The following is a 27,211-nucleotide window of genomic DNA, read 5'->3' as shown; positions in this document are numbered from 1 at the left end:
GACAGAGCTGACCCACAGTGGGTGCTCAATTTTATTTGTTAAATGGGTGAATAGAATGTAAATGAACCTCAGGTGTTAGTACAAGAGCTAGCATCTCATGGCGCCTTTCTCCTCTCAGTGGATTGTGTGATTCACGAGGACTCTCCCTCCGTGTGTTCCAGGGTGTCCCTCTTGCACCCAGCCTCTAGGCCATACCCTGCCTCCCCAAGGAGCTGGCCTTTTCCCAAACCTGCCTTGTGACACCCAGTGGTCTCTCCCAGTGATGCTTCTTCCCCAGTAAACACCCACTCTTTGTCCAGGGCCCAGCTCAAATGTACCACCTCTGATTTCTCAGGACTCTTTCCTGTGCAGCTTTATTTCACAATGAATTGAAGTGCATTAAATGACGGGAATATGGTAGACTGCCCAAAAGATGAGGAATCTTGCTTGTCCCTGCAGTCCCAGCAAGCAGCCTGTGTCATCAGAGGCATTGGTCATGAAGACCAAGTTGGCCAAGAGTGAGGGACAGGGTAGAATGGTTACATGAGGCATCACGGCCATGAGGAGGGTGGTCCTGTGACTAATTATGATCAACAAATGGGCTCAGCTGAAGCCGTACCATCTAAACTCTCATCACAGGGCCGCTGGGCACAGTGGTACACATCTGTAATTAGAGAGGCTCAGGAGGCTGAGGCAGGAGGATTGAGAGTTCAAAGCCAGACTCAGCAAAAGCGAGGCACTGGGCTGGGGTTATGGCTCAGTGGTAGAGCACTCGCCTGGCACATGTGAGGCTTTGAGTTCAATCCTCAGCACCACATAAAATTAAATAAAGGTATTTTAAAAAATGAATGACATAATATAATTAAAAAAAAAAACAAGGCACTAAGCAACTCAGTCAGAACCTGTCTCTAAATAAAATATAAAAAAGAGCTGGGGTGGGGGTTGGGGGTTGGGGGTTCAGAGATAGAGTGCTTGCCTTGCACGTGTGAGGCACTGGATTAAATCCTCAGCACCAGATAAAAGAATAAATAAATAATATGACATTATTTAAAAAAAAAAGGGCTGGGGGGATGGGGCTTAGTGGTAAAGTGTCCTGGGTTCAATCATGGTTAAAAAAAAAAAAGTAATAAATGATCATCACAGAATCCAAGTTCTAAAAACTTTGGGCCATGGGGAATTCGCCATGAAATTAAAAAGAAAAAATGAATTTGCTTAACTCAGTCTTGTAAGTAAAAACCATGCCAGGGGAAACAGGATACAAACACTGGAAAGATGGGAAGACCAGCATCTCTTTAATAATGAAATAATTTATTTGTTAACAGTTGAACAATACAGAAGTTTACATATACACAGCAAAGATTCTCTAAAACATGTAATTGTTTCTAAAAATGCATGTGCTAACTGTAATAAAAAGCACCATTCTCTATGGTCTTGACACAGGATTTACATTGGCGTCTTATTTACATAAAGAAATAAACATCTGGAAACAGAATTTCCCATTCTTTCATTGGCTACTCCCCTGTTTAGGCTGTGTTTACCTTTAGGAAGGTGCCCCCACCCCCAACTGATGGTTAACAGCAATATTTCAAGAGCACCAATTCGAGAGACAGGGGGGAAAGGCAGTTTGGTTCTCAGGTAAAAGCTAAAATGAAGGAGGCCCCCTTCAACCCATCACCCCCTCAGGTAGGATAAGAAATCAAAATTAAAAATCTAAATCAATTTTAGAATTGGGTGCCTTACAAATTCTCATTTTATGATTTTGAGAGAGAAGACACACATACTCAATTTCTTCAGCCATTCAATAGCTGAATCTAGCAGTGCCAATTATTGCTTCTCCCAGAAGAACACAGTATAAGAAAATCGGGGAACAAATATCGATAATGAAAAAATATCATGATAAGTCACATATTGTACCCACCCACCCCAACCCCACTATCTTGGAACACAAAATATCCTCCAGTCTACAGAGATCTGAAGGTGTAGAGTGAGGAAAACCACCTCATGGGAAAGGGTCTTGGGTTGTCTTCTCCCAGGAAGGATTCTTAAGTCAGGAGTAGCCAGCTACCAAAACATACTGCATCAGAGTCAGACAGAAAAAGGACAGATGAACATGCAGAAAACTGCCTTTCAGGCTCTTACTACCTGGTGTTCAACACGCAGGGAAGGTAAAGAGGGGAAGACGAAGAAATCTGGGGGACACAAGTAAAGAAGAAACAGAAAAGACCAAGATTCGATGAAAGTGGTATTCTTGCCAGTACAGTATGGAATAAAAACCTAAATAATAATGCATGTGTGTGTGTGTGTGTGTGTGTGTGTGTGTGTGTATAATATATATGCTTTTCAAAAATAAGTTCTCTCTTTAAAGGATGAGGAAGAAGGCAAGAGGAAAAAAGTCCACAAAATCCATCCTCAAGCCCCAGGATATTGCTAGGAGGTTATTTTGAGCATCACATCTCACCTAGTATACACATTTTTTTTTTCAGACCCCAGGATTTGTTCTTGGCCACTCCAGAGACAAGGGAGAGAGGCCCATAGGAAACCCAGGGAGAGACATTTGTTTCTTTTGAAAAAGTAGAGCTTAAAGGAAAATGCCCACTTTAAAGAACAACACAACAGCCACCACTCAAATGGCCCATTTGCAGGGCCAGGTCCTACTTAATGCTCAAGTTTGAATTGAAGATGGAATTGTTTTAGTCTTGGGTTGACAGGGAGACTCTAGGGTCTGCTCAAAAATGTGATGCTCTTTGAATCGCTAAACTAGCTTCAGGTCTGTGAGTAGAGAAAGGAGCCAGCAGTTTCTATCAGCACCTTGAAGAGTTCAAGATCTCTGCTAAGCAAAAGAAAACCGCAAGCAAAACACCCTGGGTCTCAGCCCACCACTCAATGCCAACAAGGGATGGAAAGCTGGGTTTTCAGGGAATGTTAACAGAAGCACACGTATATATATTTTTCATGGCATGAAATTAAATCAGATGATGTTCTCTTCTTTTTCCCATTTGCATTACGATGGTATCAATAAGAGTGCAGTTTAGATTTCTTTTTAGTTTTTTTTTTAAAAAGAACTTTCACATAAAAATATGCATGTGCCTATATTTATACATATCTATATTTACGTACAATTGTCAACGTCTTAAAGGCTGGGGTTTATATCTTTGCTCGTCTCCTCCCCACATCGACCCTAATAGAAAGGTTTTCATTTTGCTTAAAAAAAAATGAAACAATCAAAAAGACTCTATAGCTCTTAGCAGTCACGCTGGTGGATCAGTGAACGAGAGAGGACAGATTGGCGAATCACCGCTGCAGTTCAGCCACACAGGGAGGGGGATTAGCTGCCTTGGGCTGAGTTTGCTGGTCCTGAAGGTTACAGTTTTGGTTAGAGAGAAAAGCCTGTCTAGCATGCTGACTCGGTCTACCTCGAACTTTGAAACTAATGTCTAACCCTGGTGTCAGTTTTTCACAAGTGCATTAAAAATATAGAGATCTACACTTAGATGCAATCAAATTGAAAAGGACCAGACAAACAGTGCAAAGGTCAAATAATTACTGTTTTATATTGGGACAGTACATTTCATATTTCAACCAAAAGACAAAAATGCAGTTTAACTCAAAGGCACAACAATTAAAACACAGAAAATAATGGCATCTCTCAGATGCCTTATTTCTAAATTAAACAAACAAGTACACAAATTCTGTTCCCTTCCCTCCCCCAATGCAAGCCCACAAGCTTTTCCAAAGTCTTGAGTTTTCAATGCCACATGGCATCCATCAGCATTGTGGACTTGTGAGGCGCTTGGATGTAGCAATCATACAAAATGCTTGAGAGGTCTAGCGAATGGCATTCGAAAGGGACCTCAAAGTGCAGATATATCTTTTCAAACATGTTACAGGCTGAGCTGGCTCTTTGAACACTACCACTCTGCTTAAATTCAGGAAGCAGGCTTTAAAAATGCAAAAGGCATACAAGTTGTATTTCAGTGCAAATCTTCAGCTGGTAATTGGAAAAGATTCCAACCAATAAAAAAAAAAAAATCCTTTGTATCATCTTCCCCTCCCCCCACCCAAAGCCGAAATGAAGAAAAAGCAGAACAAAACCAAAACAGAATTATTACAGATGACTTTGGAGTCATTTAGGAGTCCACTACTTCCAATTAAAGACATTTTTTAAAAAATACATTAACAAATCATTAAAAAAAAAAAAAAAAAGAAAACCCACAAAAGTGATCTTGCTTCGTTTAGGCTGCTCTTCATGTAGAGAACGAGCTCCTGCATGGAGTGCATTTGAACTTGACTTGACTTGTGTGAAAGTGGAGGCGCTGGATGAGCTGTGAGGCTGTGATGCGCTAGTGACCGCAGCCCAGCAGGGCAGCGTGGCATGGCTGCCCGTTGCTGAGTCAGCCACTGAGCCCTTAGGTCGCGGTGCATCTGTGGATTTTAGGAATGTCCCATCACTTTGTGACACACACTCTGCCGCAGCGTCACAGATTTTACAAATGATTCAACTTCAATGAAAAAGATTCACTAGAGGCTGAAAACATTAAGACCTCAAAGATATGAATGCAAAAATATTCAGGGGAATGAACCAAATTTGTAGATACCTACATACAAAGTTTCTAGAACATCTATAAAAGCACAGTCATAAGAATTTATTTTCCATTACATTAGTTTATATAAAATGAATAAATAGTATTTATAGATTTAATGTGTCTTATGTACATATACATGTGCTCTGTTTTAGCTTAAATAAAAATGCTACAAAGTGGGAGACCACTTAAGGGAGAAATCATAACCAAAGAGAAAAATCAGCCTTTTAAACTATCAACCCAAAAGCCTCCATAAAGAAGTTTCTGGGTGTGTCCAAAAAAGAATCCATTAGGAGAGGAGTTCTAGTAACACTGTACAGCCCCTCCGTCCACCTGCGACTCAGAGAGTAGAAATGTGGACTTTCCTCTCACTGATGATGGCCACTAGCTCAGCTAGGGCCAAAGCTCAGTTATTGCTGAAAGTTAAATAGGAAAACAGATTAGACTTGGACCAAATGTCACTTATTTGGGGTGGGGGGAAAAGAGGCATAATCACTTTTGTGAAGTGGGAAATGGAGATCTCATTTATCTCTGAGGTAGGAAAAAAAAATGTTCCAGAGACAAGTAGCATAACAAACTTGGAGGGGAAATGTGCCTTGAGACAGCAGTACACAGCGAGGTCCAAGGACAGCGCACACAGAGATCGTACCGTTGTGTTTGTGGGAACAAACAACGATGGAACTTTCCTAAGCTGTGTGACCCAAAGACACGCTGCCAAGGTGTCCGTTCTAAAGTGAGAAATACTGCTCCCATCCACACGCGGCGGCGGTCGGGGATCAGCAAGGTGTGTGTGGAGGGTGTTTTCTGGAGGTATTCCTGACTTTCTCACGGGGTGAGGTCCACGGTTAAGTGCTCTTAAATCCCGCTTTCAAAGCTTACTTTGGAGTTCTGAGATCAGGATCTCAACTTTAAAAGTCTGTTTCCTTCGGTTTCCTAAGCACAAGACACACTCGGACATTTCTCCTAGGCAAGTAACATAGTAAGCCAGAAAACTTTAAGAAAGGTCTGGTCAACTACTGAGGACAGTAAAGAAGAGGGGAAGTTGCTGAGATGTGAAAATTGCTTAAGAATTCTTGGGTGCTTCGAATTGATTGGAATGTACAGTCTCTCAGAGACGAATTTTTATGGAGAGAGAGAAGCTAGTGGATGCAATCAGAAACCCACAATCCTACGCACTTCCTCGAAAACTTTTACAAAGCTGATTTTGGTAAAGGTGGTACACTGAAGTTTACGTGCAAGGGCGGCGTGGGCAGGTCCAATACACTACCTAATCGATCCGACAGGGAGAACCACCAGGGAGGCAGCCCAGCGACCACTCTCTTAGAGCCCGAGACACGTCTTATGACTGTCCTGGAGCTTTGTTCTCTTGATGCTGGAGCTGGAGTAGCCCTCGTCACTGCCGAGGCTCTGCATGCTGCCCCGCTCGTCAGAATCACTCACACTGCTGCTGCTCCAGTCCAGGTCCCCTGTGAGATAGTCTGTGCTTTCCACGTCGACATCGATTTCTTCTGCAGGGCACGTGTGAGAGATGCACGTGTTAGTGAAGTCAATCTGCAGAAAATTCAGGCTGAAAACCAGACCACCCCCAACCAACTTGATAGGAGAGGGAGGCTGACTCCTGGCAGTTGTCCTACTCTATCTGCATATGATGGGAGCTAAAGAAACACACAAGCAATTCCTTCTTCCCTGTCAAGCCTCCCCTGAGCAACGCTGTTCCCTGGCTGGCAGGTGGAGGAGGGAGGACACTTACCCCTGTCAGAGTCTGAGCGCTCCGAGGACACTGTGGAGCCGGTGCTGTCCATCCGCATTCTCTCAATGCCCAGCTTCTCCAGCTGCCTCTTCAGGTGTCGCTGCTCGCGCTGAAGTTGATCTATTTGGTGAACGGCTTTTCTGTCACAATCTTCAAGTTTCTGCAAGTCAAGGGGTAGTTGGTAGAGCCCGCAGGGAATTTCTGAATCAGCAGTAACCCTGCATCTTTCCTTCCAACAGTGATATGTGCCAGCTGTCCCTAGAAGCCATTTGGCGTGTCACTTGTCAAGCGCCTCTTTGAGACAGGAGGGCGCTGGTCAGGGACTGTGGCTTCATCTGACTCCTTCAGCTCCAACAGTGCTGGCACAATGTGGGTACTGGTCTGTCACAGGGAGGCTGAGCTCCAATATGCTGGCATCCCATACCCCTCAACCTGGCCTCCCTGGGCTGCAGCGATCCTTTGAATACCTCATCTTTCTGAATAGAAAATTGCATATGATAGGAGCTAAAGAAACACACTTCTATTTAAAATTATGTTTATTCAAGAACATGTCCCAATTACATAAGCACTTTTTTTGTGTCATGCCCAATCTCAATTAACTTCTGTTTGTTAGCAGGAAATAACAGTTCCCTTTGGAGTCTTGATTCCAAATTGTCCAACAGAAGAGCTTATAAGACACATTTCCATAGATAACTTATTTTTACAAATCTGCCCCCTAGCTTCTCATATTCTTCAGATAATTAAGAGAAGTGTTTAATTGTAGCTGTTTGGCTTTAAATAGAGGCTTTTTTCCTCCCAGAATTGTCATGCATGCAGGCTATAACCAAAATTAAAGTGATATCTGTCCAATCAAGATATGACTATAAAAACATGCCAAGCATTGATTTTGGCTATGGCTTTCAGGAGTTTGAACATATCTCAAGCTGGTCACTGAAGGGGGCCTCTGGGTTAGACACTGAGTTGCTGGGGACACAAGGTGGACACAAAGGCCTAGTTCCTCTCTTGTGGACTCTGCAGTTTAATAATGGGGACATCCACTAGTCACACAAACCACTGCCAATGTCTACTATGACAAGGGTTGAGAGAGACTGAGATGCCTAATGACAGCACCACCTGTCACAGGAAGGTGACGGAGTCAGGAAAGTCAGCGAAGTCTTCTCTGAGTAGGCGGATGTGGGCTGAGATCTGGAGGATGAGTGGAGAAGAGGGAGGATGTGCACCACAGAGGGAGCAGCATGTGCAATGGCCCTGTGGTAAGAGAACATGACAAGCGCAAGAGACTGGAAAAGGGCTGGAAAGAGGGACATCTGTGGCATGAGATGCTGCTGCATAGGCAGGGAGGGCAAGGTCAGGCGGAGCCTGGTGTGTGTTGGGGAGGTGGTGACACAGTTTGTCCTGAGTGACCCAAGAATTTAAAAAGAGGAACGTGTTGACTTGTGCTTTGGCAGGATTGTCCTCAGGAAGCATGGATAGCTGACTGGAGTGCAGGTGAGAGAGATGTAGGGAGATCCCACATCCTGATCCTGAAGGTTTTGTTGAAGTGTGTTAGGGTGAAGATGAAGGTAGACGAGGCTGTGAAACAGTTAGGTCTTGGGGATGGTCAAGGGACAGGAGCCACCCAAGGACCCCGAGTTTCTAGTTTATACAGTTGCAAGGAAAGCTGGATGGACCACTGAACTCTGGACGTGAGGAATACTCGGTTTGGACGTGTTGCATTGGAGATGTCTGTATTCAGGGTGGAGGAGTTCAGAGGACAGGACTGTCCTGGAGAGATGCCTTTGTTTGTCCCTGATAACAACAGATAAGCCCTTACTAGATAGGAAAAGACAAAGAGGCATCCCAAGACACACTTACCTTTATGTGCAATTTGGCTTTTGTTAATAAACTCAACGTTGTGTGTCGATTTGATTCGGGTCCTAATGGCACCAACACCTTTAACTTCTCTAAGCACAAGCGAAGATGAGCCCGCCTACAAAAACAAGATTGCAGTAGCATGTGAGAATTTCACAGTGGGCTGGAAGATGCCCCAGCAAGAGTGTGTTCTTAAAGTATATGAAGTTGCCCAGGCCCAGTGATGGCAAATGCTACCTCTTGCCAAATAAACTTGGTTTGCAGCCAGACAACTCTGGGAAAAAGCACTAAGAAGCAAAATCCAGGGTTTCAAAGTTAAATCTTTTTGTATTATAGAACAATCTATTTGTATTTAGAACACCCAAATCAGAAAATAATGATACGCCAAATGGAGAATCCTTTTAAACTCATACTTCTCTTTGTAAAAGACCCCTGTTCAAAACCACTAGAGTACCAGAACTGTATTTAATGCTGCATTTACGTGCATCAATGAATGACATGTGTACCAATATTCATTGAGGCTTTATTTTTTCATTTGTTCTTTTTAGACATATATGATAGTAGAGTCAATTTTGACATATTATACTTGTATGGAGTATAACTTAAAACTAATTAGGATCCCATTCTTGTGGTGGTAGGCTTTATTTGTAATAGCAAAGATGGCAACAATTCAAATGACCACCATGGGGCACTGATTAAATACACTATGGCACATCACATGGTGGAGGACCTTGGAGAGAGTATGTGCTCCACGTACTGTGGGAAAGGTCTCTTCCCAGAACTGTTATGAAGTGAGGAAGAGCAAGACATCAAAGCATGAGTATGACATGCTATTTTGTGTAAAATAGACGGTAAACAAGAATCTATATTCATGTTTCCTTTTAAGTTCATAAACTGGAATTATTTGTAAGAGACTAATGACTGGCTGGGTAGAGAGAAGACAAGGAATAGTTAGATAGATAAGGAAGGGAGAAAGGGAAATTTTTACTGAAACTTTTTTTTTTTTTTTTTAACTCAGGGGCACTCGACCACTTAGCCAAGTTCCCAGTCCTATTTTGTATTTTATTTAGAGACAGGGTCTCACTGAGTTGCTTAGTGCCTTGCTTTAGCTGAGGCTGGTTTTGAACTCACAATCCTCCTGACTCAGCCTCCTGAACTGCTGGGATTACAGGCATGTGCCACCATGCCTGGCCTGAATAATTCTTTATACTTTTTGGTTTTTCAACCATGTAACCGTATTGCAATTCAAAAAGTTAATTTTGTTTTTAAATATGAAAAAAGGATGTCATTGCCTTTGCTGTACTAACAAACCTGTTGGACAGCTGAGCAGAATTGCTTCTTGTTCTGGAGCATAGACAATGGTGCAATGGAACGGAGTGGGAGAGAGACAGAGGTTGGATGAGAAGACAGCAACACTACCCACTAAAGAAAATCTTTTATCACAGAATGACCAGGAAAACAAGAGTCCTCGCAATTTTGGAAATTTACCCTTCATTGAAATTTTGATTTGGGCTATATTCTAGAATCAAGCAGATTCCATGAATGAAACAGCCAAGATTTCATGAGAGAAACAGCCAAGATTTGGAGTACCTGCTTAAGCCCATCACCTCCTTAGAGCTTTCCCAAGCCATCCCAGCACATGCAGATGCTGTACTTCCTGGGGGCCTACTGGTTACCACTACTCCCTGGGAAGTTCACTGATCTGCCCATGTCGTTTGGTATTTGCTTCCTAACCATTTGCTGCAAACTCCTTAGTAAGTTGGGTCTGCAGCTTAATCATTGCTGTGTAGGCACAGTGCCCCCAGCACACACAGGCTAAATAAATGTTTGCTGAGTGGCTTGTGTCATCTGTCCAACTAGATTTTAAGCTTCTAGAGGACAGAGTCCATCTCCACTACATCTTTGCACCTGCAGTTGTACTCAGTCTTACGCCTTCAGATAAATATGCATTTATCTAAGAATATTAAATAAGAATGTAAGGAAGAATGTTACTATATTAGCAAAAGCTGAGAATACAGGTTAAAAAAAACCCCAAAACCCTCAATAAACAGGCATGATACTGACCTAGGAAGGCAATTCACAACCTCTACCAGATGTGGGATATTCCCCAAAGGCAAATCTAGGAAACTCTAGTTAGATGTTCTCCTGAGCCCCTGCCTCATCTGGATCATGAGGAAATTTTCCTGGCTGCTCCAGGAGCCTCTAAACTTTGACAAGTTCGAGGAGTACAGCATTCATTTCTGAGCTGGGAAGACGTAAGGGCACAAATGCTTTATAGTATTTTATAAGACTTCTACTGGCTCTGAAAACCTGTCCTTGTGGAAGAGCCACAAGCAAAGACTCACATGAGCAGGTTGCTCCTCCCACTATTGCATGGGAAAAAAATAAAGAAAAGTGGAAGCTGTGGATAAATTTTTCACCATGGACAACATTCCTCAAAAAGAGCCATGAAAATAGATCATGATTTCAGAAAGACAATGAGGAAGTATAACTAGTCACTTCTGTAGTTACATATGTATTCTCACCAGCTTATTTCTTACTGTAAGGTTTGAAGACTGATTTTCAAATCAGGAGAAAAAAGTTAAAAAATTAAAATTATATTTAGACATTTTTGAGCCTACTTGATATTTGCAATGACTACATGATTCACAACAGTATCATTTTAGTCTTTATGATGAGAATTTAAATACAGATATGAGTATGTAAATTTTTTAGGAAGTTTGTCCACTGATAAAAATGTAATAAAGTCATCTTTCCATGCATTGTCATTTCTAGTTAGACAGCAGTATAGCCTAAAAAGCACTATTTTCACTACCCAAATGTGGGTTTCCAAGGGACACTTCCAGCGTGAAACTAGTAATAAGACTTTCGACTAATCAAGCTGAGGGTAATACCTGTTCATTCAGGGTTTTCTGGCCCAGTTCTAAAAAAAAAAAAAAAAAAAAATAGAACCAGAGTTATTTTGTAGAGATCCAAAGCCAACTTCTGTTTTTGGCAGGGTCTTCCTTGCCTTTCCTAGCACCTTACTGCTCCAACCTGATGGCTGTCCTGCCCACATGCCACCGCCTGCAGACACCTCCCCATGCCAGAACCTGGGCCAACCACAAAGGAGGGATATTAAACAGGCTCAGTTCCATCATACTGTAGTGAAATCCAACCCCTGCACCAGATAAAGAAACAAATGGACTCCTTGGTAACAGCTTCCAGTGAGGATTTTTACTTCAACTGAGACACACACACACACACACACACACACACACACACACACACTCCTCCCATCATCCTGGAATCTGGAATCCTGTGGCTAATCCAAGGTACCCCATCAAACTCCCAGATCCAAAACAAGCAGAACCACCACTTGTCTCAGCTCTTTCCTCTCAGTCCCTGTCCCATTTTGACCTAGGTCTAACGACCCTTGGGGAACTAGCAGGGGTTTTGCCACATATACTCAACAGCAAGCCACCCGATACCTCAATCTGACCCCTCCACTTGGATCTCCTCCCATAACATCTTCGTGGGATAGTCCTCCTGCTGCCAAGAGCTGCCTCCCAGCTCCCGGCCCCAGTAGAAGGGTGTTGTGCCAAACACTGGCTCCCTCCTGCCCTGAAAGCATGTTTTAATGCTGATCCATACTGCTTTGTACCTAGGTTATGAACTTTAACAAACTTCACCTGCTAATTCTTTAGAAAGATTACTTTGATTATTATATACAGGCTGATATAGCTCTGGTCTATAGGATCATAGGACCTGAGCCAGGGTCTGACATGGAGTGCTTTGTGCATGGCTGCAGTTATTCTTTCAATCCTAGTTTCCTCTCAAGAAGGGTAATTACTGTGCGCAAACAGACAATTACAGCGCTCTAACACTCCTCTTACAACCAACAGGGAACTCCAAGTGTGTCACCAGGTGGAAAGAGGCTATCTGATAAAACTCAGTTTGCTGAACTCTTCCTTAAAGAAAACAGTCCTCTTTTGTCATTAAAATATTTAACGAAAAAATTAAATCCTTTTTCTATGGAAATGCAGATACTGTTTATGCTAAAAGTATTACTTTTTTACATTTCAAAATAAAAAAAATACTTTATAAAGCTAATAAATACAAAGGGAAAGATTGCTTTGTAGCCACACACCATGTAGAAGCAGGTGGAAAGGATTCCAAGGACAGGAGGGAAGCATCTGCCTCACTCCAGGAGAAGCTTCCTGAAGGGCCTGGGCCTCCCTCCTGCACCTCCACTGTAATGGCCACAGAAAGGTAAAGGGGCCAATGTACACTAGCCTGCAAAGCCAGGCACATACAGACAACTAAAAGCTCTCACAGTAAGAAGAAACTATAGCATATTTAGGAGCAAACAGCTGTAACAGTTTGGGAAGGATCTATGGGAAGAAAACTATAAAACATAGCTGAAGGACATAAGCAAATCTGAGTAAGTGGAAAAATAGCACATTCCTGGATATGAACCCTCAAAGTAAAAATGTCACTGTTTCCCAAGTTTGTCTACAAATTTAACACAATTCCAAGAAAACAAAATCTCAACAGTATTCTTTTTAATGCTGGAAAATTAGTTTAAACTTCATTTAGAAGAATAAATGTGTGAGACTGCCAAAATTTTTGAAAAAGAAGACTAATGAGGAGGAATGTGCTGTACCAGATATTAAATTATATTATAAAGCTTCAATAATTAAAAACAGCATAGGACTAATGCAAGAACAGACAGGCAAATCAAGTGAACAGAATAAAAGTCACCAGAAACAAACCTAAGAATAGATATGAATTTAGCATATAAGGAAGATAACACTCCAGTTCATTGGTAGGGGAAATGTTTGTTTGGAAAATGGCAAGGGAGTGGGGAGGTCAACATCTAAATAAATTCCAAAAGATAAAAGATTTAAATATAAAATATAGTCGCATGCCACTTGTCAGTCATGAAGGATGGAAAACCAAAAATCCAAGTGAAGGAAGTTATAACTGAAGGCAGCTCTGGTCTGACAGAAGGCACCTGGGCTATCCAGAGTGTGCCCTTAGACAACTCTGAAAGAGCTCTCCTTATATTTCTGCCTCCAGATTTAAGCTTGAATCTATTCCTCTCTCTCTCTCAGGCTGGTAGATGTATAACCTGGGGAACAGTTTTAACAAAAAAGAGTAATACTGTAGGAAGAGAATAGCTCCAGAATTTAGTATTCTATACCTAGGATTCTTCCTGACTTAGATGTAGTCAAGATTGAAAGTGGTATCAAATGAGGTGTCAACGTGCATCTGCGCACATGTGTACATGTTTGGGGAAGCACTGTTATTGGTAATTACTTTTATTTATTGAAGGTGTAACTGAAATTACTCTCTCCCTCAGACTTTCACAGCAAAGTATGAGAAAAAAAGAATTATAAGGCCAAGGCAGAATGACAGTCAGTAAAGAGGGTAGATAAGTCATTAAGTTCATGGGTGGACATCTTGAAGTATATATTTGTTTCACACATTTCTTAAAGGATTACTGTGTGCTACTACTTTCCCAAGTACTGGGATATATGCTGAATAAGACTAAGTCCCTGCCTTTGTGGTGCAAAAGTTTAGTCAGAGTGATCAAAGTAAATGAGTTACAGCAAAATGATTTATCTTAACTACCATGACAAATATCAGCTCTCACCTGAAGCTCCAGAACGGCCTCTTCTTTGCCCTCTACCAAATGTTTTTTCTCCTCCCTTATCTATAAGCATCTTGTTTAATTTAAATTTCCCTAAAAGATTTTCAAGCTTTTGTAGTCCATCATACCCTTCTCCACCCCCCCCCAAAAAAGATCATGTTCATTCATTCATTCATACACTGTGGACCTCTTATGTATCTAACTCATCTGTTTTGTTCATTACCAAATAATGGAAGTGACTTTGTCTTCTATTTCTTGTTAACCCACTGGATCCTAGAAATAATAATGCATCTGTAGACACTGACATAAGAGTAGAATGTGATATCTTTGGTAATTCATGATAGCCTTACCTAAGGAACATGATATATCTGACCTTCCTGAGTACTAATTTTTCATTAAAATTGGGCCAAAGATTATTGCCCAAAAAGAAAGAACAGCTTATTTAATTCTGAGGTTTCATCATTTTATCTCTAACCTTGATGTTGCACAGACTTAGCCAATTACTAGTATCATAAATTCTATAGGATAATTAGAGGTCAAATAAAAATAATTTCAGATGTAGTTATGCATAAGCTGCATAGTAAGAAAAAGAGGGTATTTGGTATAGGGTAAGAAGAAACAAGTCTTTTTAAGGAATCAAAAATTAGTCCCTAAAAGTGATTAAGAGTCATAATAGATTTTGGGTTGGGAACAAAGCCTTAAAACAAAAAATCCAGATGAAGACAACAAATCATGCTTTGGGAGGTAGGGAAGTACTTTTCTTCTTTTTCTAAAATAATCCCTGGAGATATTATTTCTCCCTTGAGGGATAATGATTGTCAAATGCATCATTATTACTAACTTAATTGGAACCTGGAAAGTTCTGAAGATTCCTCACAACTATGCTGACACATCTTTGTAGAAAATACAAAGGTAATAATATACTCAGTGAGTAATGTATAAATAATAACTCATGGTGGCTACATTTTGAAGATATAAGATCGCTTCTTTTTTGGGGGTGGGGGCGGTACCTGGGATTGAACTCAGGGCCATTCAACCAGTGAGCCACATCCCCAGCCCTATTATGTATTTTCTTTAGAGACAGGGTCTCACTGAGTTGTTTTTGCTGAGGCTGGCTTTGAACTCACGATCCTCCTGCCTCTCAGCTCCCCCAAGCTGCTGGGATTACAGGCATGCGCCACTGTGCCCGGCTAAGATTGCTTCTTTATTAATGTATACCTTGCTAAATTTCCTTTCAAGAACCTAATTTTTACTTATAATATTATAATTAGTATGGCTAGTTCTAGCCCACTCGTTGACTAGTAATTCCTATGACAACAAATCAGGGAGTAGCCCCCAGTGCTCCAATTAGGGGATTGGAAATTAGTAAAATAATCAGCATTGGTCTTTTTTCCAAGTGCTTCCAAGGGCAAATGCCATCTACCCAAAATATATACTGCAGAAAAGAGAGACTAATGGTACAAATCTCCTCCACTTTGTTAGCACGGACTGGGATTTGCACACTGATCCCTATGCTGACCCTCTATAATGAATAGGTATGCCCTTACCCCATGGGGCGACAAATGTGGATTTGTTATGACATCCTAGATGAAACCTGAATGTGGTCAAGGGAGTTCAGAAGCAGTAAGAGTGGTGTAATACATACCACAACCCAGGCCCCATGCACAAGTCAGGCCCTCAGCCTTCCTATATGAGAAACATGGTCATTTGAAAAGTCAGAATGCCAAAGAAAGGACTATAGGGAACTATGATAAATTAGAACATTCTGCCAGAAGAGACCTGACTGAAATGGTTTCTCATGCCAGACCAGATGTCACTGAAATCCTGTTTGACCAAATGGAAATAACAGCTTAGATCAGGTTGCTGAATCTTCCCAACAGAGCACACACAAAAATCTTTTGTTATAGGGTCAGAAGACTCTGGCAGAGGTAACCTGTCTAGACCAGCTGCCTAATTCCAGCAAGGCCTGCATGTGTATCATTCCAGAAAAATGAGTGTCTACTATTAAAGGAGATGCCAGAGCCTTCTTTTGAAAGAGTCCATTCTAGCACTGCCTCCTGACCTGTTGGCTGCAACTTACATGTAATCACAGTCCCCATTTGCTGTAGGGTTTACTGAAAGGCATTTAGAGCAGAGTAATTCAAAGCTAAGAGAAAGAAACAGCAGAATTATCACCAATAAACAGGACAGAACAACTAAAGGTTAAAAGATTTCCTATATTCAAATAAGAATTGATTAGTTAACTTCAATGGGAAACGAACAGCAATATAAAAACATATAAACTCGGAATTAGCTTTTGCAAGAAATGTGGATGATCTACAAGGAAACAATACAAAACTTTACTTGGACATGGTAAAGAGGTCTGAATAAATTAAGACTCACACCAAAGCCTGAGCAGAAAGACCTAATATGTAAACATAAACTTTTTAAAGATTAATTTATATTGGAACTGTGTGATTTTGATTTTTTAAAATTGTCAAAGAATTTGGGGGATGGGAACTGACAGTTTGGTTAAAAATTTGTGGGAAAAAAAACTGTTAAAAATAGCTAAGAGTATGGAAAAATTAAAAAAGGAAGGAAAATGAAGGCAAGAAGAGATTTGCTTTACTAGACTCTGAAATAAATAATGGAACCTCAATGATTAAAAATACTTTTATAAAGGCAAGGAAAAAGAATGGCTCAATGAATCAGTGGACTACAAGAACAAGTCTAGGGATAGACTTGGGCACACACAGCAGTTAAGTATACACCAGAGGCATCAATTTCAATCAGTGAGAGGAGACAGATTTCCTGAAGGTAAATGACAAACTGGACAATTATGTGAATTAAAAAAGGGGTAATATCTTCTATATATATATCCTTTACATTATTAAATCTTTTTAAAATAAAAGAGTTGGGCAGGGGATGTAGCTCAGTCATAGAACAATGACCTAGAATGTGTGAGGTCTTGGGTTTAATCCCCAGTACTGCAAAAGGAAAAAAGAGAGGGGGGAGGGAGGGGATAAACTCTATAGTATATAAAATTAGACAAAGGTTATTTAACAGCAACACATACTCATACACACATGAAAATTCTTAAATTGTGCTAGTAATACAAGAAATGCAAATTAAAACAAATTGCCTTTGTGTGTTTTTTGTTGCTGTTGTTTTTGACTTATCAAACTGATAAAAGTCTTAAGTTATAATATCAACTGTAAAGACATAAGAAAAATACTGTCCGTAACTTGCCTGGTGGGCAACCTAATAATCAACATCTAAAATCATAAAAAGCTGTATGCCATTAATTACACAGCTACAAATTTGTCCTATGGAAATAAAGATGATGTTGAACAGAGGTGTATCTACAAGTCTGTTTGAGGAAGCATTAGTTACATTGACAAAACACTGGGAAGAACCTACATTAGGGGAATGGTTATAGGAGTTACGACACAACCACATGACATAATACTGAGCATTTACTAAAAGTAATGCTGGAGATGGAGATTTAATGACAATGGAAAATGTCCATAAAGTAACTTGAAAAGAAACAAACTACAATTATTTAATATATGATCCTATGTTGATTTTCAAAATATACAAAAATCTAGATGGATGTGGAACAAATGTTACTAGCTGTTATCCCTGAGAGGCCTATTACAGATGATTTTTATGTTCTTTGTGCTTTTCTGAATTTTCTTATTTTTTTACACTAATCTATATTTTTAGAGTTATTTTCCAAAATAATTGAAAAGAATATTTTGAAGTTCTCTTAGTTTATTTCTGACAAAATTTTAGTTTTTAGGATTATTTTCTATATTTCTCAAATATTTTTACAAGATGAATTTAAATAACAAAAAAGAAAAGGAAAGGAAACACCATGTATACCAACACAAGGGTGTTTCCTTAGGAGGTTTCACCCCCACCCCCCAATTATTTACAATGCTGCAGGCCATGGGACAACAACAGGGCCAACAAACAGGACCTCGCTGGAGTGATATGGAAACAGCTCCCCATGGCAGGGCTTTGGTTGTTCCTGGGCTCAGTACTCCCAATGCCAACTACATGGCTGTAGGTACTTAACCAATGCTTATTCTACTGAGTAGAAGATACCATCGCCACCATTCTAGATGTCTTCTTTTACCCTCCCACCAATATCAAGTTACTTAAAAGTCACAATGTTGAATCTAATATCCTCATAGTGGATCCTGATAACCTAGAGTAACACTAATTATTAAGAACCTCTAAGGTACCACAGAAAGGTTTCATCTAGCTACTTTTTTGCAATACTGGGGATTGAACCCAGGCCCTCACACATTCTAGGAAGGTGCTCTACCATTGAGCCACATTGGCTCACCCACAAAAAAGGCTTCTAAGAAGAAGTATAGTCAATTATACAATTTCCTAATTTTAGAACTTCTTATCATAAGTTGCTTTTTATTTTTTGAGAGCCCTGACAATCTTTTGTTTTGTTTTAAGTAAAAAAAGGCTAACACATATTAGCATTTAGCAGAGTAGTATTCTTTATAGGCATCAGCTACCAAAGCCAGGGAGATTATAAGAGTAGCTCTTTGATCTTAAAACTAAAAAACTCTTAAGTATCTGCACAAACAAAGGAGAAAAGCCTGACAATTTTAAACTCCTTCCCTGAACTGCAGCAACCAATGCTTGGTTAAATTAAGTAAATTGAGTCCTTACTTTCTTCTCTTCTGTTCACATGCTCCAGACCAGTGAAATAATTATTAAGACCTTATAGGACCGAATTCCAAAAAGAAAGGAAAGTGGGGGGTGGGGGGGGGAAGATTACTCCTTTCACAAGTAAAAATCGACTGGTCATATGGAAGCAATCTGAATTATAAGTAGCTAGCCCAATAATGACTTCAAATCCAGTTTTCTAGAATTTTTGCCTCCATAGAATCCGGTGCATACTTCAATCACTTAGCATATTCATTGAAACAGTCCCTGCATGTTTCTCTTTAGACAAACCACACATTTCTCTGGGATGAGGACCTCACTGATTAGATGCCCTGGTATGAACTCACCTAATACCTAGTACACAGCCCAAGCTCTTGGGCCACAAGTAGACAGAAAATAAACACCCCTGAGTTTCTAAAATAAATGATGCCTTAACATTGTGTGGAATTCTTGCAGAGGTAAAAGGCACAAAGAGGTCTAGCTAGTCTGAGTCTTTACCTGAAAGGATGAAATTTTAGTAATTGTACAAATAAATGCCTAATTAAAAGGTTAGAGGAGAGAAGGAGAACTAGAAGCCTTCTCAGCAGAAATAGTCCCTCCCAGTTTACCCAGTTTGCTGCAAAGGCAGAAGAAAGGAGCAAATCTAAAGATGAGAAAGGAAAGCCACAGCTGCCCACCTTTCCAAAGATAATACCTTTGAGTTTCTAGTTCACAATGTATAAGTTCTAAGCACAAAGGAAACATGGTCTGTCACAATCGCAGAACAGCTAAGAGGGAAGAAGGGATGGGGAAAAATTACATGTACAGTGAGACACTCAACCAACATTGTACGAGTGCGTGTGCACACACACACAGAAGATATTGCAGTGAGGAAAGGCTAAATGTTCATCCTTTTCCAAGATCTTCCCTGGTAAGGGTCTAGTCTGCCCTTTTACTGATAAAACATCAATATCATTCAGATCCTGACTTTCAGAGTCAGACTCCTTTATCAAAGAGGGTTTGCATGAAAGTCACATGTATTTACAGAGCCATCGTTACACATTATCTTCTTGTTCATGCAGGGCACCGAGAAAGCCATTCAATTTGGATGGGTAGCCCACATTTCAAGTTGATGGGAGCTCAGAGACTAGAATGAGACTTGCTCGATGGTTCTCAGCCCTGGCTGCACATGAGAATCACCTGGGGAGCTTTTGAAAAATACTAGTACAGAGTCTCAACCCAAACCAATTAAGTCAGAATTGCTAAGGATGAGGTCTGGGCATTTTTTTTTTAAAGCTCCACAAAAAATTGCCATTAATTGTTTTTCAGCATAGTAAAAAGCAAGTAGTCATTTTTTAAAAAGAGTCTTTACTAGAGATAGAAAATCTGCTTTACAATATTCCATGAAGAGGGATAGTTTTGATTATAGAAGATTGGCAAAAATGTTAATAATTACTGAAACTGGTGGTGGAGACACAAGACTTGATTACATTATTCACTCTACGTTTGTATATTTGAAATTTTCTATAATAAAAAGTTATTTTATATAATCAGAAGAAACAAACATCTATTTTCTACCCCCATGAAATACACAAGTGTATGTATATGATGTATTTAACATGAAAAGATTTTTTTTTTAAAGAGAGCGTGAGAGAGGAGAGAGAGAGAGAGAGAGAGAGAGAGAGAGAGAGAGAGAGAATTTTTAATATTTATTTTTTAGTTCTCGGCGGACACAACATCTTTGTTGGTATGTGGTGCTGAGGATCGAACCCGGGTCGCACGCATACCAGGCGAGCGCGCTACCGCTTGAGCCACATCCCCAGCCCAAGATTTTTTAAATTGTTAAAATAAAAGCATTGCAAATGATGGTAACATGCAAACAGAGTGGGAACCACTAGGCTATGTCACTGAAGGATGGGCAACTTCATTTGGAAAATAAAGAATTAAATAAGCAGTAAGAGGCAATCAAGGTGAAAGAGAATCAACTCAGGCTTGTGGCACAATGGAGCCCAGTGAGGGGAGCAGGCCTTCTCTTGTTGGTCACCATCTCCAAATTTCCACCATACCCATATTTGCTTGAATTTTGAGAATCTTCATTCACAACTAAATTGCAAGTTTACTCACATGTGTGTATACACAAGTGTGTATGTGTGTATACAAGATTTAAGACAGCATTGCCAATTATATTCAGTAGTATGTACATTTTTTAAAATGCTATTTGTAGAAATATGGCCTAGGAATTAACATGCTATAGTCTGCGGGATAACTACATAAAGGCATTTATTCCTCAGGAGTCCTCTGGGGCTGGGGACGGGTCAAGGGTATGGTCTTTGGAACTGTCAAGCTCTTCATCCACTCAAGATTATGGGCAATGCTGCTTAAAGGGCCCTGAGTAAACTCTTAAATCAGGTGCCACCAATAGGAAGAGAGAAAAATAAAAGCAACCAAAAACTTGAATAGAAAATGCATCAAAACACCCCACATTCCACCTCCCAAATCCCCAGCTCACCTATTCTTCTCCATTTCATTGTGAGTTGATCTGAAAGAGGAAACAAAAAGAATAAGATTATTCTTGTCTTAAAGGACTAAATTTCAACATCAACACAATTATTTTAACTTCTTTCTGTCCAAAGTTGGTAAGATAAAAGAGAAAGGGAGAAAAATTCATGGGCTCCAAAGAAATTAGTCCATTTGGGAAGTTAGATAAATGTAAATATCTATAACAGAGTTCAAGGAGCAGTGACATTTCCTGGTATAAAAGTAATCCTTTTGAAGAAAGGAAAGAAAAGAGTCTATTTATACAAAGAGAAAAACAGCAGTGCAATGCAATGTGAATTTGTGTTATATAATACCACAAAGCTTTCTTTAGGGTAAAACAGAGGAGGTGGCACCCCCCCCCCTGCAGGTTTTTCTAGGGGTAGCATACACCAAAATTTAATTTAAGTTGTTTGACTATAGCTTACAGTTTTAATCAGTAAAATAATCCTCCCCCAATCTTTTGACTCCATGAATTAACAGCCTTCCGAAAGATGCTACTGTTGAATAGCTATCAAGTGATTTTAGGGAGGGGTTTCCAAAACTCAGCTTAACACAGAGACAATTAGATAGTTACAGCAGAAGTTAGGGTGGAATTCAAAGTTCAGTTTTGCCACTGACCAGTACTATAGACAATTTAAAAATTTTTACAATCCTATCCTTGATTAATTCTTCTGTAAAATGGGAATAAAAATTATTACCAATAAACCACTGAAAAGCATGGATCAGTGAGGTAACAACTGCAAAATTAATGAGAAAGCCTTGGATAAAAGGTGGGGGAGTGTAAAATTATATTTATTAGTGTGTTAATAGTTGACTTTGAAGATAAGATCTAGCTTAAGATTTTATGGAAAAGTTTCCACAAAGTCACAGGAAGTCAGTCAATGTGGCCCCTCTTCAGTGTCCTCATCCAATGCCTTCCTAACCAGTTATGAACTTGGTAACCTCCAGCTTTACAAAGGAGCTGAATCTTGACATTTCTTACTGAAATTTTTTGGAATCTAATCAGCTTAGGAGTTTATGCCATTGCTCAGGTCCTGGATTCTGTGGGGCCATAACTGGTGGCTTTACTGAGTCTAGGAGATAAAGTCTCCCAGCAACCATGGAGGAAGATTACCTTGAGGATGCGCAGTTACTCATTTACATTGGGGACTTCACCACCAAGTTCACCTACACCACAGATGGGAGGCAGTGAAATTATGTGTGTCTGGGTGAGTGCAGGGTATTGTCTTGAAATGGGAAACTTCTAGGCCTGCACTAAAATTTCTCTTCTACTAGGCCCTTGGGAGATGAATTTTTATTTATGAGGAAAAAAGAAATGAGAATAATGATGGTATTTTAAGCTTTAGAATATTTACTTTCTAGGTAAATGATACATGGACCTCAAAACTTAAAGTTTTCAGTTGATTTACTTGGCTATGCATCAGCATTCGTCAGGTACATTTTTCTAAGGTTTATTTCCTTCAATGACCAGCAGGATACCATAGTTACCAAGAACCCAGCCTATATTGCAAACCTTTGGCTTTAAATTATGTGGCATTTTACTTTTAAATGGGAATAAGAAATTGGAGTCTTAACAGATTTTTTTTTTTTAATATATGAAAGTAAATGACAACAGCTGGTCAAAATTTCCCTGTTTAGCTCTGGTCAAGGGCCATCAGTAAATAGGTGGAAAGTAAGGCGAATAGGTTGAAAAGGTAGTAGAAAATAGCAGCCTGCACGGTACTCATATCCAACATTTTTGGATCCTTTAAAGAGATGTATATAGAGACAGATTTATATATTTATATAACATTGAATTTCCAAGAAAAACTTAAAAAAAAAAAAAAACAACATAAGAAGCACAACTCTTTCCAAACTCTGAACAGAGTCTTGGAAACTACAAATTTTACCTAATTACTTAAGGGTGTCGAAACATGGTGCTTTTTAAAGGGAGATGTCTACCTAATGGCTAGGTCATTGCTGAAGTGCGTTTTATTTGCTAAAACTGAGTTAGTTATTAATAAAAAGTAACCATTTCAAAAGTGATTGAGTCAGAGATTGCTTGCTGCCTATTTTTGGTTATGCATTTACATTTTTAATTAAAGCATTATAAGAATACATAGGGGGCTGGGGATGTGGCTCAAGCGGTAGCGCGCTCGCCTAGCATGCGTGCGGCCCAGGTTCGATCCTCAGCAGCACCACATACCAACAAAGATGTTGTGTCCACCGAGAACTAAGAAAAAATAAAATAAAATGTTTAAAAAAAAAAAAAAAAGAATACATAGGTATCCTGTGTCAAAACTTTTCCATGTGATTATTGAAGATTTGGTAACTCTTGAATCACTGATAAAGGTCAAATTTCAGATGAAAAGATAACTAAGTCAAACTACAGTGTGAAAAATGAGAAATGTCCTTGGGTTCAGAAAGACTCTTCATTGTCAGTTCAGCTATTCAGCAGGTTTTTGTTTGTTTTATGGTATTGGAGATTGAGCCCAAGAGCACCCTACCACTGAGCTACATCTCTAGCCCTTTTTATTTATTATTTTGAGGCAGGGTATCTCTAAATTGCCAAGGCTGTCCTTGAACTTGTGATCCTCCTGCCTTAGCCTCCTGAGTTGCTAGGATTACAGGTGTGTGCCACTGCACCTGCCAGCCTCTGTCATAAAAGAACTGAACTTCCTCTTCACATGACTGCCAAAACCTACTTTACTAATGTGACAAAACATATTTTGAAAAGCTCTAGAGTTGGGAATGGTGGCTCATGCCTGTAATCCCAGCTACTCCAGAGGCCGAGAATTGCTTAAACCCAGGAGTAAGTAGGAGGCCAATCTAGGCAACCTAGTGAGATCTTGTCTCTTAAAAAATAAAACAACAATAAACTCTAGATTTCAATTATAAATAATTACTGATTTAAAAAATCAGTGAGCAAGGAAAAATGTTTCATCTTGCCCTATTCCAGTAGTTTTTGGATGGTTCCCAAACAATCAATATTCAAATTTCATTTTTTTTTACAAACAGCTTTTAAATAAACTGCATTTTCAGTTCCCAAGAAGTTTTACATAGTAGTTAAATCTTATTTTTTTGTTGTTCAAGGACAAGTACTGCCTCAGACTCTATAAGCAAAGAGCACAGCATTTCAACCTGAATAACCAGGAATAAACTACTGTTCTGTAAACTAGCAGTATATTCTCCCCTGCCCTCATCTCAGTTCAAAATCCTGATCATATGTGGCCTTGGATATAAAGCTGATTCAAACCAAGGAGTCAAACTGTTTTCTCTGTTGAGATGACTTACTCCTCAGCTAAGGGACATTCTGACAGGTCATGAAAGAAGTGATCGCACTTAAATAAAACTACCTGTTCTTGCTTCATATGTTTGCTTGGTGCCATCTCCAGGTAAAATCATAGTCCCTCAGAGCTCCATATGCCACTTAATATAGTACATGAATTCCTTGTTAGTCAAATACATGGACAACTCTGATAGTCTTTTGTCTCTAAACATGGAAAGCAAACCAAGCTCATTAATAGAAGAGATGATTTTTTTTTTAAATATCAGGAATTGTGGCCACTTTGTAGGAATAATGCTTGTTACTAAAAAGAATCCATTTCTTGGTTTAAAATTCTCAAATACCAGTTTTCTTTCCTAATCATCTTTTCTGGACCAAGCCATTTATCTTCAACAACATCTTCTTTTCTACTTTCCACTACTACTGAAAATCCCCCCACAATCTTTCTGTGAAACTTAGGAAAAAATAAAGTGTTAAGGTATTTAAGCATTAATAACATGGACAATAAAAGCGAAAGTAGACTATGCTTTTTAAAAAAAAAAAAACTGAAAGGCTTCAAAGTTTTTTCAAACAAAAATTTAAAAGTTTAAACTGTAACAAAATGCAACACAGCTTAGTTGTTTTGATACCATATGTAATCCAAGTCAATACTTACATCCTTCCTAAAGGGTTTTAGCCCATCCACAGAATCATTGGCTACAACCTTCAGGTTATATTTAAGATGGGAGGACAAGGAAAATCCGCCAGGTAATTAGCAGGTTCATCCTTCATGTGCATCTTAGTCAAGAGCATGGCACAAAGGTGCTACTCACATCCTGTAATTCTACTAATACTAAGGACCAGGGGTGAACCAAGGCCAGACTAGGCAACAAGAACAAATGAGTTTTAGGTTTAAGTGGGACCTTTCTAGCCTTAAGTGGTCTGTATTAAGCCACAGAGGCTACCCACATAGTAACTTGCAACAAGTTATTCATGAGAGTGAGAGGAGGATAAGGATTCTAAATTAGTGATGAAAATGTCAATGATTTTAATCTAGCAAGAAAGGTAAACTTGAATGAATCTAATAAAACAGAATTCCTAGCCAAATAATATTTTAAGGGAAAAGAGAAGGAAAAAGTGGTAAGAAGAATGATGGAGTATTTATATGTACCAGGAACTATGCTTAGGACTTTAATATACAATTTCACTGACCATTAATTAAATACTTTCCAGTGAAATTTATAGCTTTTAAGAACTATAGGGCAATCTGTGAGGCTAACACAAAAAGGTAACATATTAGTAGTTTAATATTATTTGTTCCTGCATCACTAGAGAGGTAGGCTTTAACCTCAATCATTCATCTTTGTCATTATAAATAGATGTGACAAATTAGATTATCAGACAAACTGCAGTAGTTAATGTTTATAAAATCTTCATTATGAAAAGTAAATTGAAAATGTCCAGCATTTTGATCTATAGAAAACTGGCCCTAAACTTGCAACTTCTGAAGGTGAAATATTGACATGATTGCTAATCTCACTTAAAGCTTTCACAAATTTTTGTTCAGCAAGGGGAAAAAAGCAAAATTAAAATTTAAAAGAGATCATAAAGAAATGAAAACATTTTTCTTTCTCTTTTCAGTCCTCTCAACTTACACTGAAGGACTGCTTCCTCAAATGTCTTAAGACCATGTGTGCATTACTGAATCATGATCACTACTTAATGTATTTACAGGGTTATAATCACAACAGACAACTTACATTCTGCCATTTATATCACCTACAGTATAATCTAGATGAGAAAGAGAAATATTTACCAAATTACCTGCTACTGCTGTTATTCTTCTTGGATTTATTCCTCCGTTTTAAGGCATCTCTGTCCTTGTTATTGTATGGTAACATGGAGGCATAACCATGTTCAGCTTCTAGAAAACCGGAGGATCCAGTTAATGAATGAGCCTAGAACATTTAATACTCCATCCCTTTCACAGTTTCCCCCTTTTCATTTATTTATTTATCTTTAAAAGAATATTGTGGAAATAACTAAACAGAGCAAGGTGGAATTCTGAGAACAATGATTTTTTTTTTTAAATTGTGTGAATACCCTTAGTTCCAAGCAGGTGTAAAAGAAGATTCCAGTTGCTCATTGTTGAGAAAGACACAGCAAGTGGCTAAGCTCGCCGAGCTTTGGTCGCCCATTAGCAATGTCCAGCAGGTTGGTGTGGATTAAGTGGGAGCAACCTCAGGCGAAGGTGCGGGGCGAACCCCGACCCGGGGCCAGGCGAGACACTGCTCCTCGGCTTAGGAGACAGGGCGCTGGTCCACTTGGGGGCTGGCGGGCACCAGCACAGGTGAGGTAAATCAGAGGGGACTGGCTGAGAAGGCTCTGGGCAACCCTACTCGCAAGGGGGTGGGGAGGAGGTTGCGCCCAGGACCTGGGGGACAGCAGCTTCTTTCTCACCCCCATTCATTGCTTTTGGGGCAGCAGAGGCCTCCTTTCAGAGCGCGCGTGGGGAAAGCCGGAGGGGTTGGGAGCGCTCGCGGTAGCGCTCTCGGCGCCTCCAACCACCCCCGGAGAGGCTGGGCTCCCTGACCCACCGCCCAGTCCCTCAGGACCCCCGGCCCCGGCTCGGGCCAGACGCCTCCCAGTCCCCGTGCACCTCTCTCCCGCCGCTCCAGATAGTCGGCCGCCTCCAGCAGCATCTGGATGTTCATCCGAACCGCCGCCGCCATTCTGCACCGGGGGCCGGAGCCACGGGACCAACCCCCACTGCCCACAGGCTCGCCGCGGCCGCCGGACACCCGCGCCCCGCTGTGGACCCCGCGGAGCAGGGCTGAAGGAGCCACTGGCGAACACGCTCGCCGGGAGGGGGAGGGGGCCAGTGAGCTGGGCACCGCCGACACGGTGACAGAACCCGGAGCAGAGCAGCAGCCGCCACCGCCGCGGAGTGTTTATCCCCGACTCACCATCCCCCCGCCCCCAGC

The 27,211-nt window shown here is 40.2% G+C and overlaps 1 protein-coding gene across 1 annotated transcript; it reads right to left on the bottom strand.

Annotated features, from left to right (window-relative positions):
- Positions 1 to 1,919: 1,919 nt before the first annotated feature.
- Positions 1,920 to 27,174, bottom strand: Mxd1 (MAX dimerization protein 1). Its single transcript, XM_026405130.2, has 6 exons — positions 26,887 to 27,174; positions 26,052 to 26,151; positions 20,955 to 20,984; positions 8,164 to 8,278; positions 6,310 to 6,469; positions 1,920 to 6,067 (listed from the first exon to the last, which is right to left on the bottom strand). The coding sequence occupies exons 1-6, from the start codon at positions 26,957 to 26,959 to the stop codon at positions 5,880 to 5,882; spliced, it is 666 nt and encodes a 221-aa protein (XP_026260915.2). The 5' UTR covers positions 26,960 to 27,174; the 3' UTR covers positions 1,920 to 5,879.
- Positions 27,175 to 27,211: the final 37 nt, after the last annotated feature.

The sequence above is a fragment of the Urocitellus parryii genome, chromosome 12, assembly GCF_045843805.1.
Source record: "Urocitellus parryii isolate mUroPar1 chromosome 12, mUroPar1.hap1, whole genome shotgun sequence".
NCBI lineage: Eukaryota > Metazoa > Chordata > Mammalia > Rodentia > Sciuridae > Urocitellus > Urocitellus parryii.
This window is presented reverse-complemented; position numbering and strand designations above follow the sequence as displayed.

Coding starts and splice junctions, on each gene's coding strand:
- Mxd1 (XM_026405130.2), bottom strand. CDS start 26,959: ATGGCGGCGGCGGTTCGGATGAACATCCAGATGCTGCTGGAGGCGGCC. Junction 8,279..20,954: donor AATGAAATGGAGAAGAATAG/GTGAGCTGGGGA, acceptor TTGTTTTTGTAG/GCGGGCTCATCTTCGCTTGT. Junction 6,068..6,309: donor GCGCTCAGACTCTGACAGGG/GTAAGTGTCCTC, acceptor CGTGCCCTGCAG/AAGAAATCGATGTCGACGTG.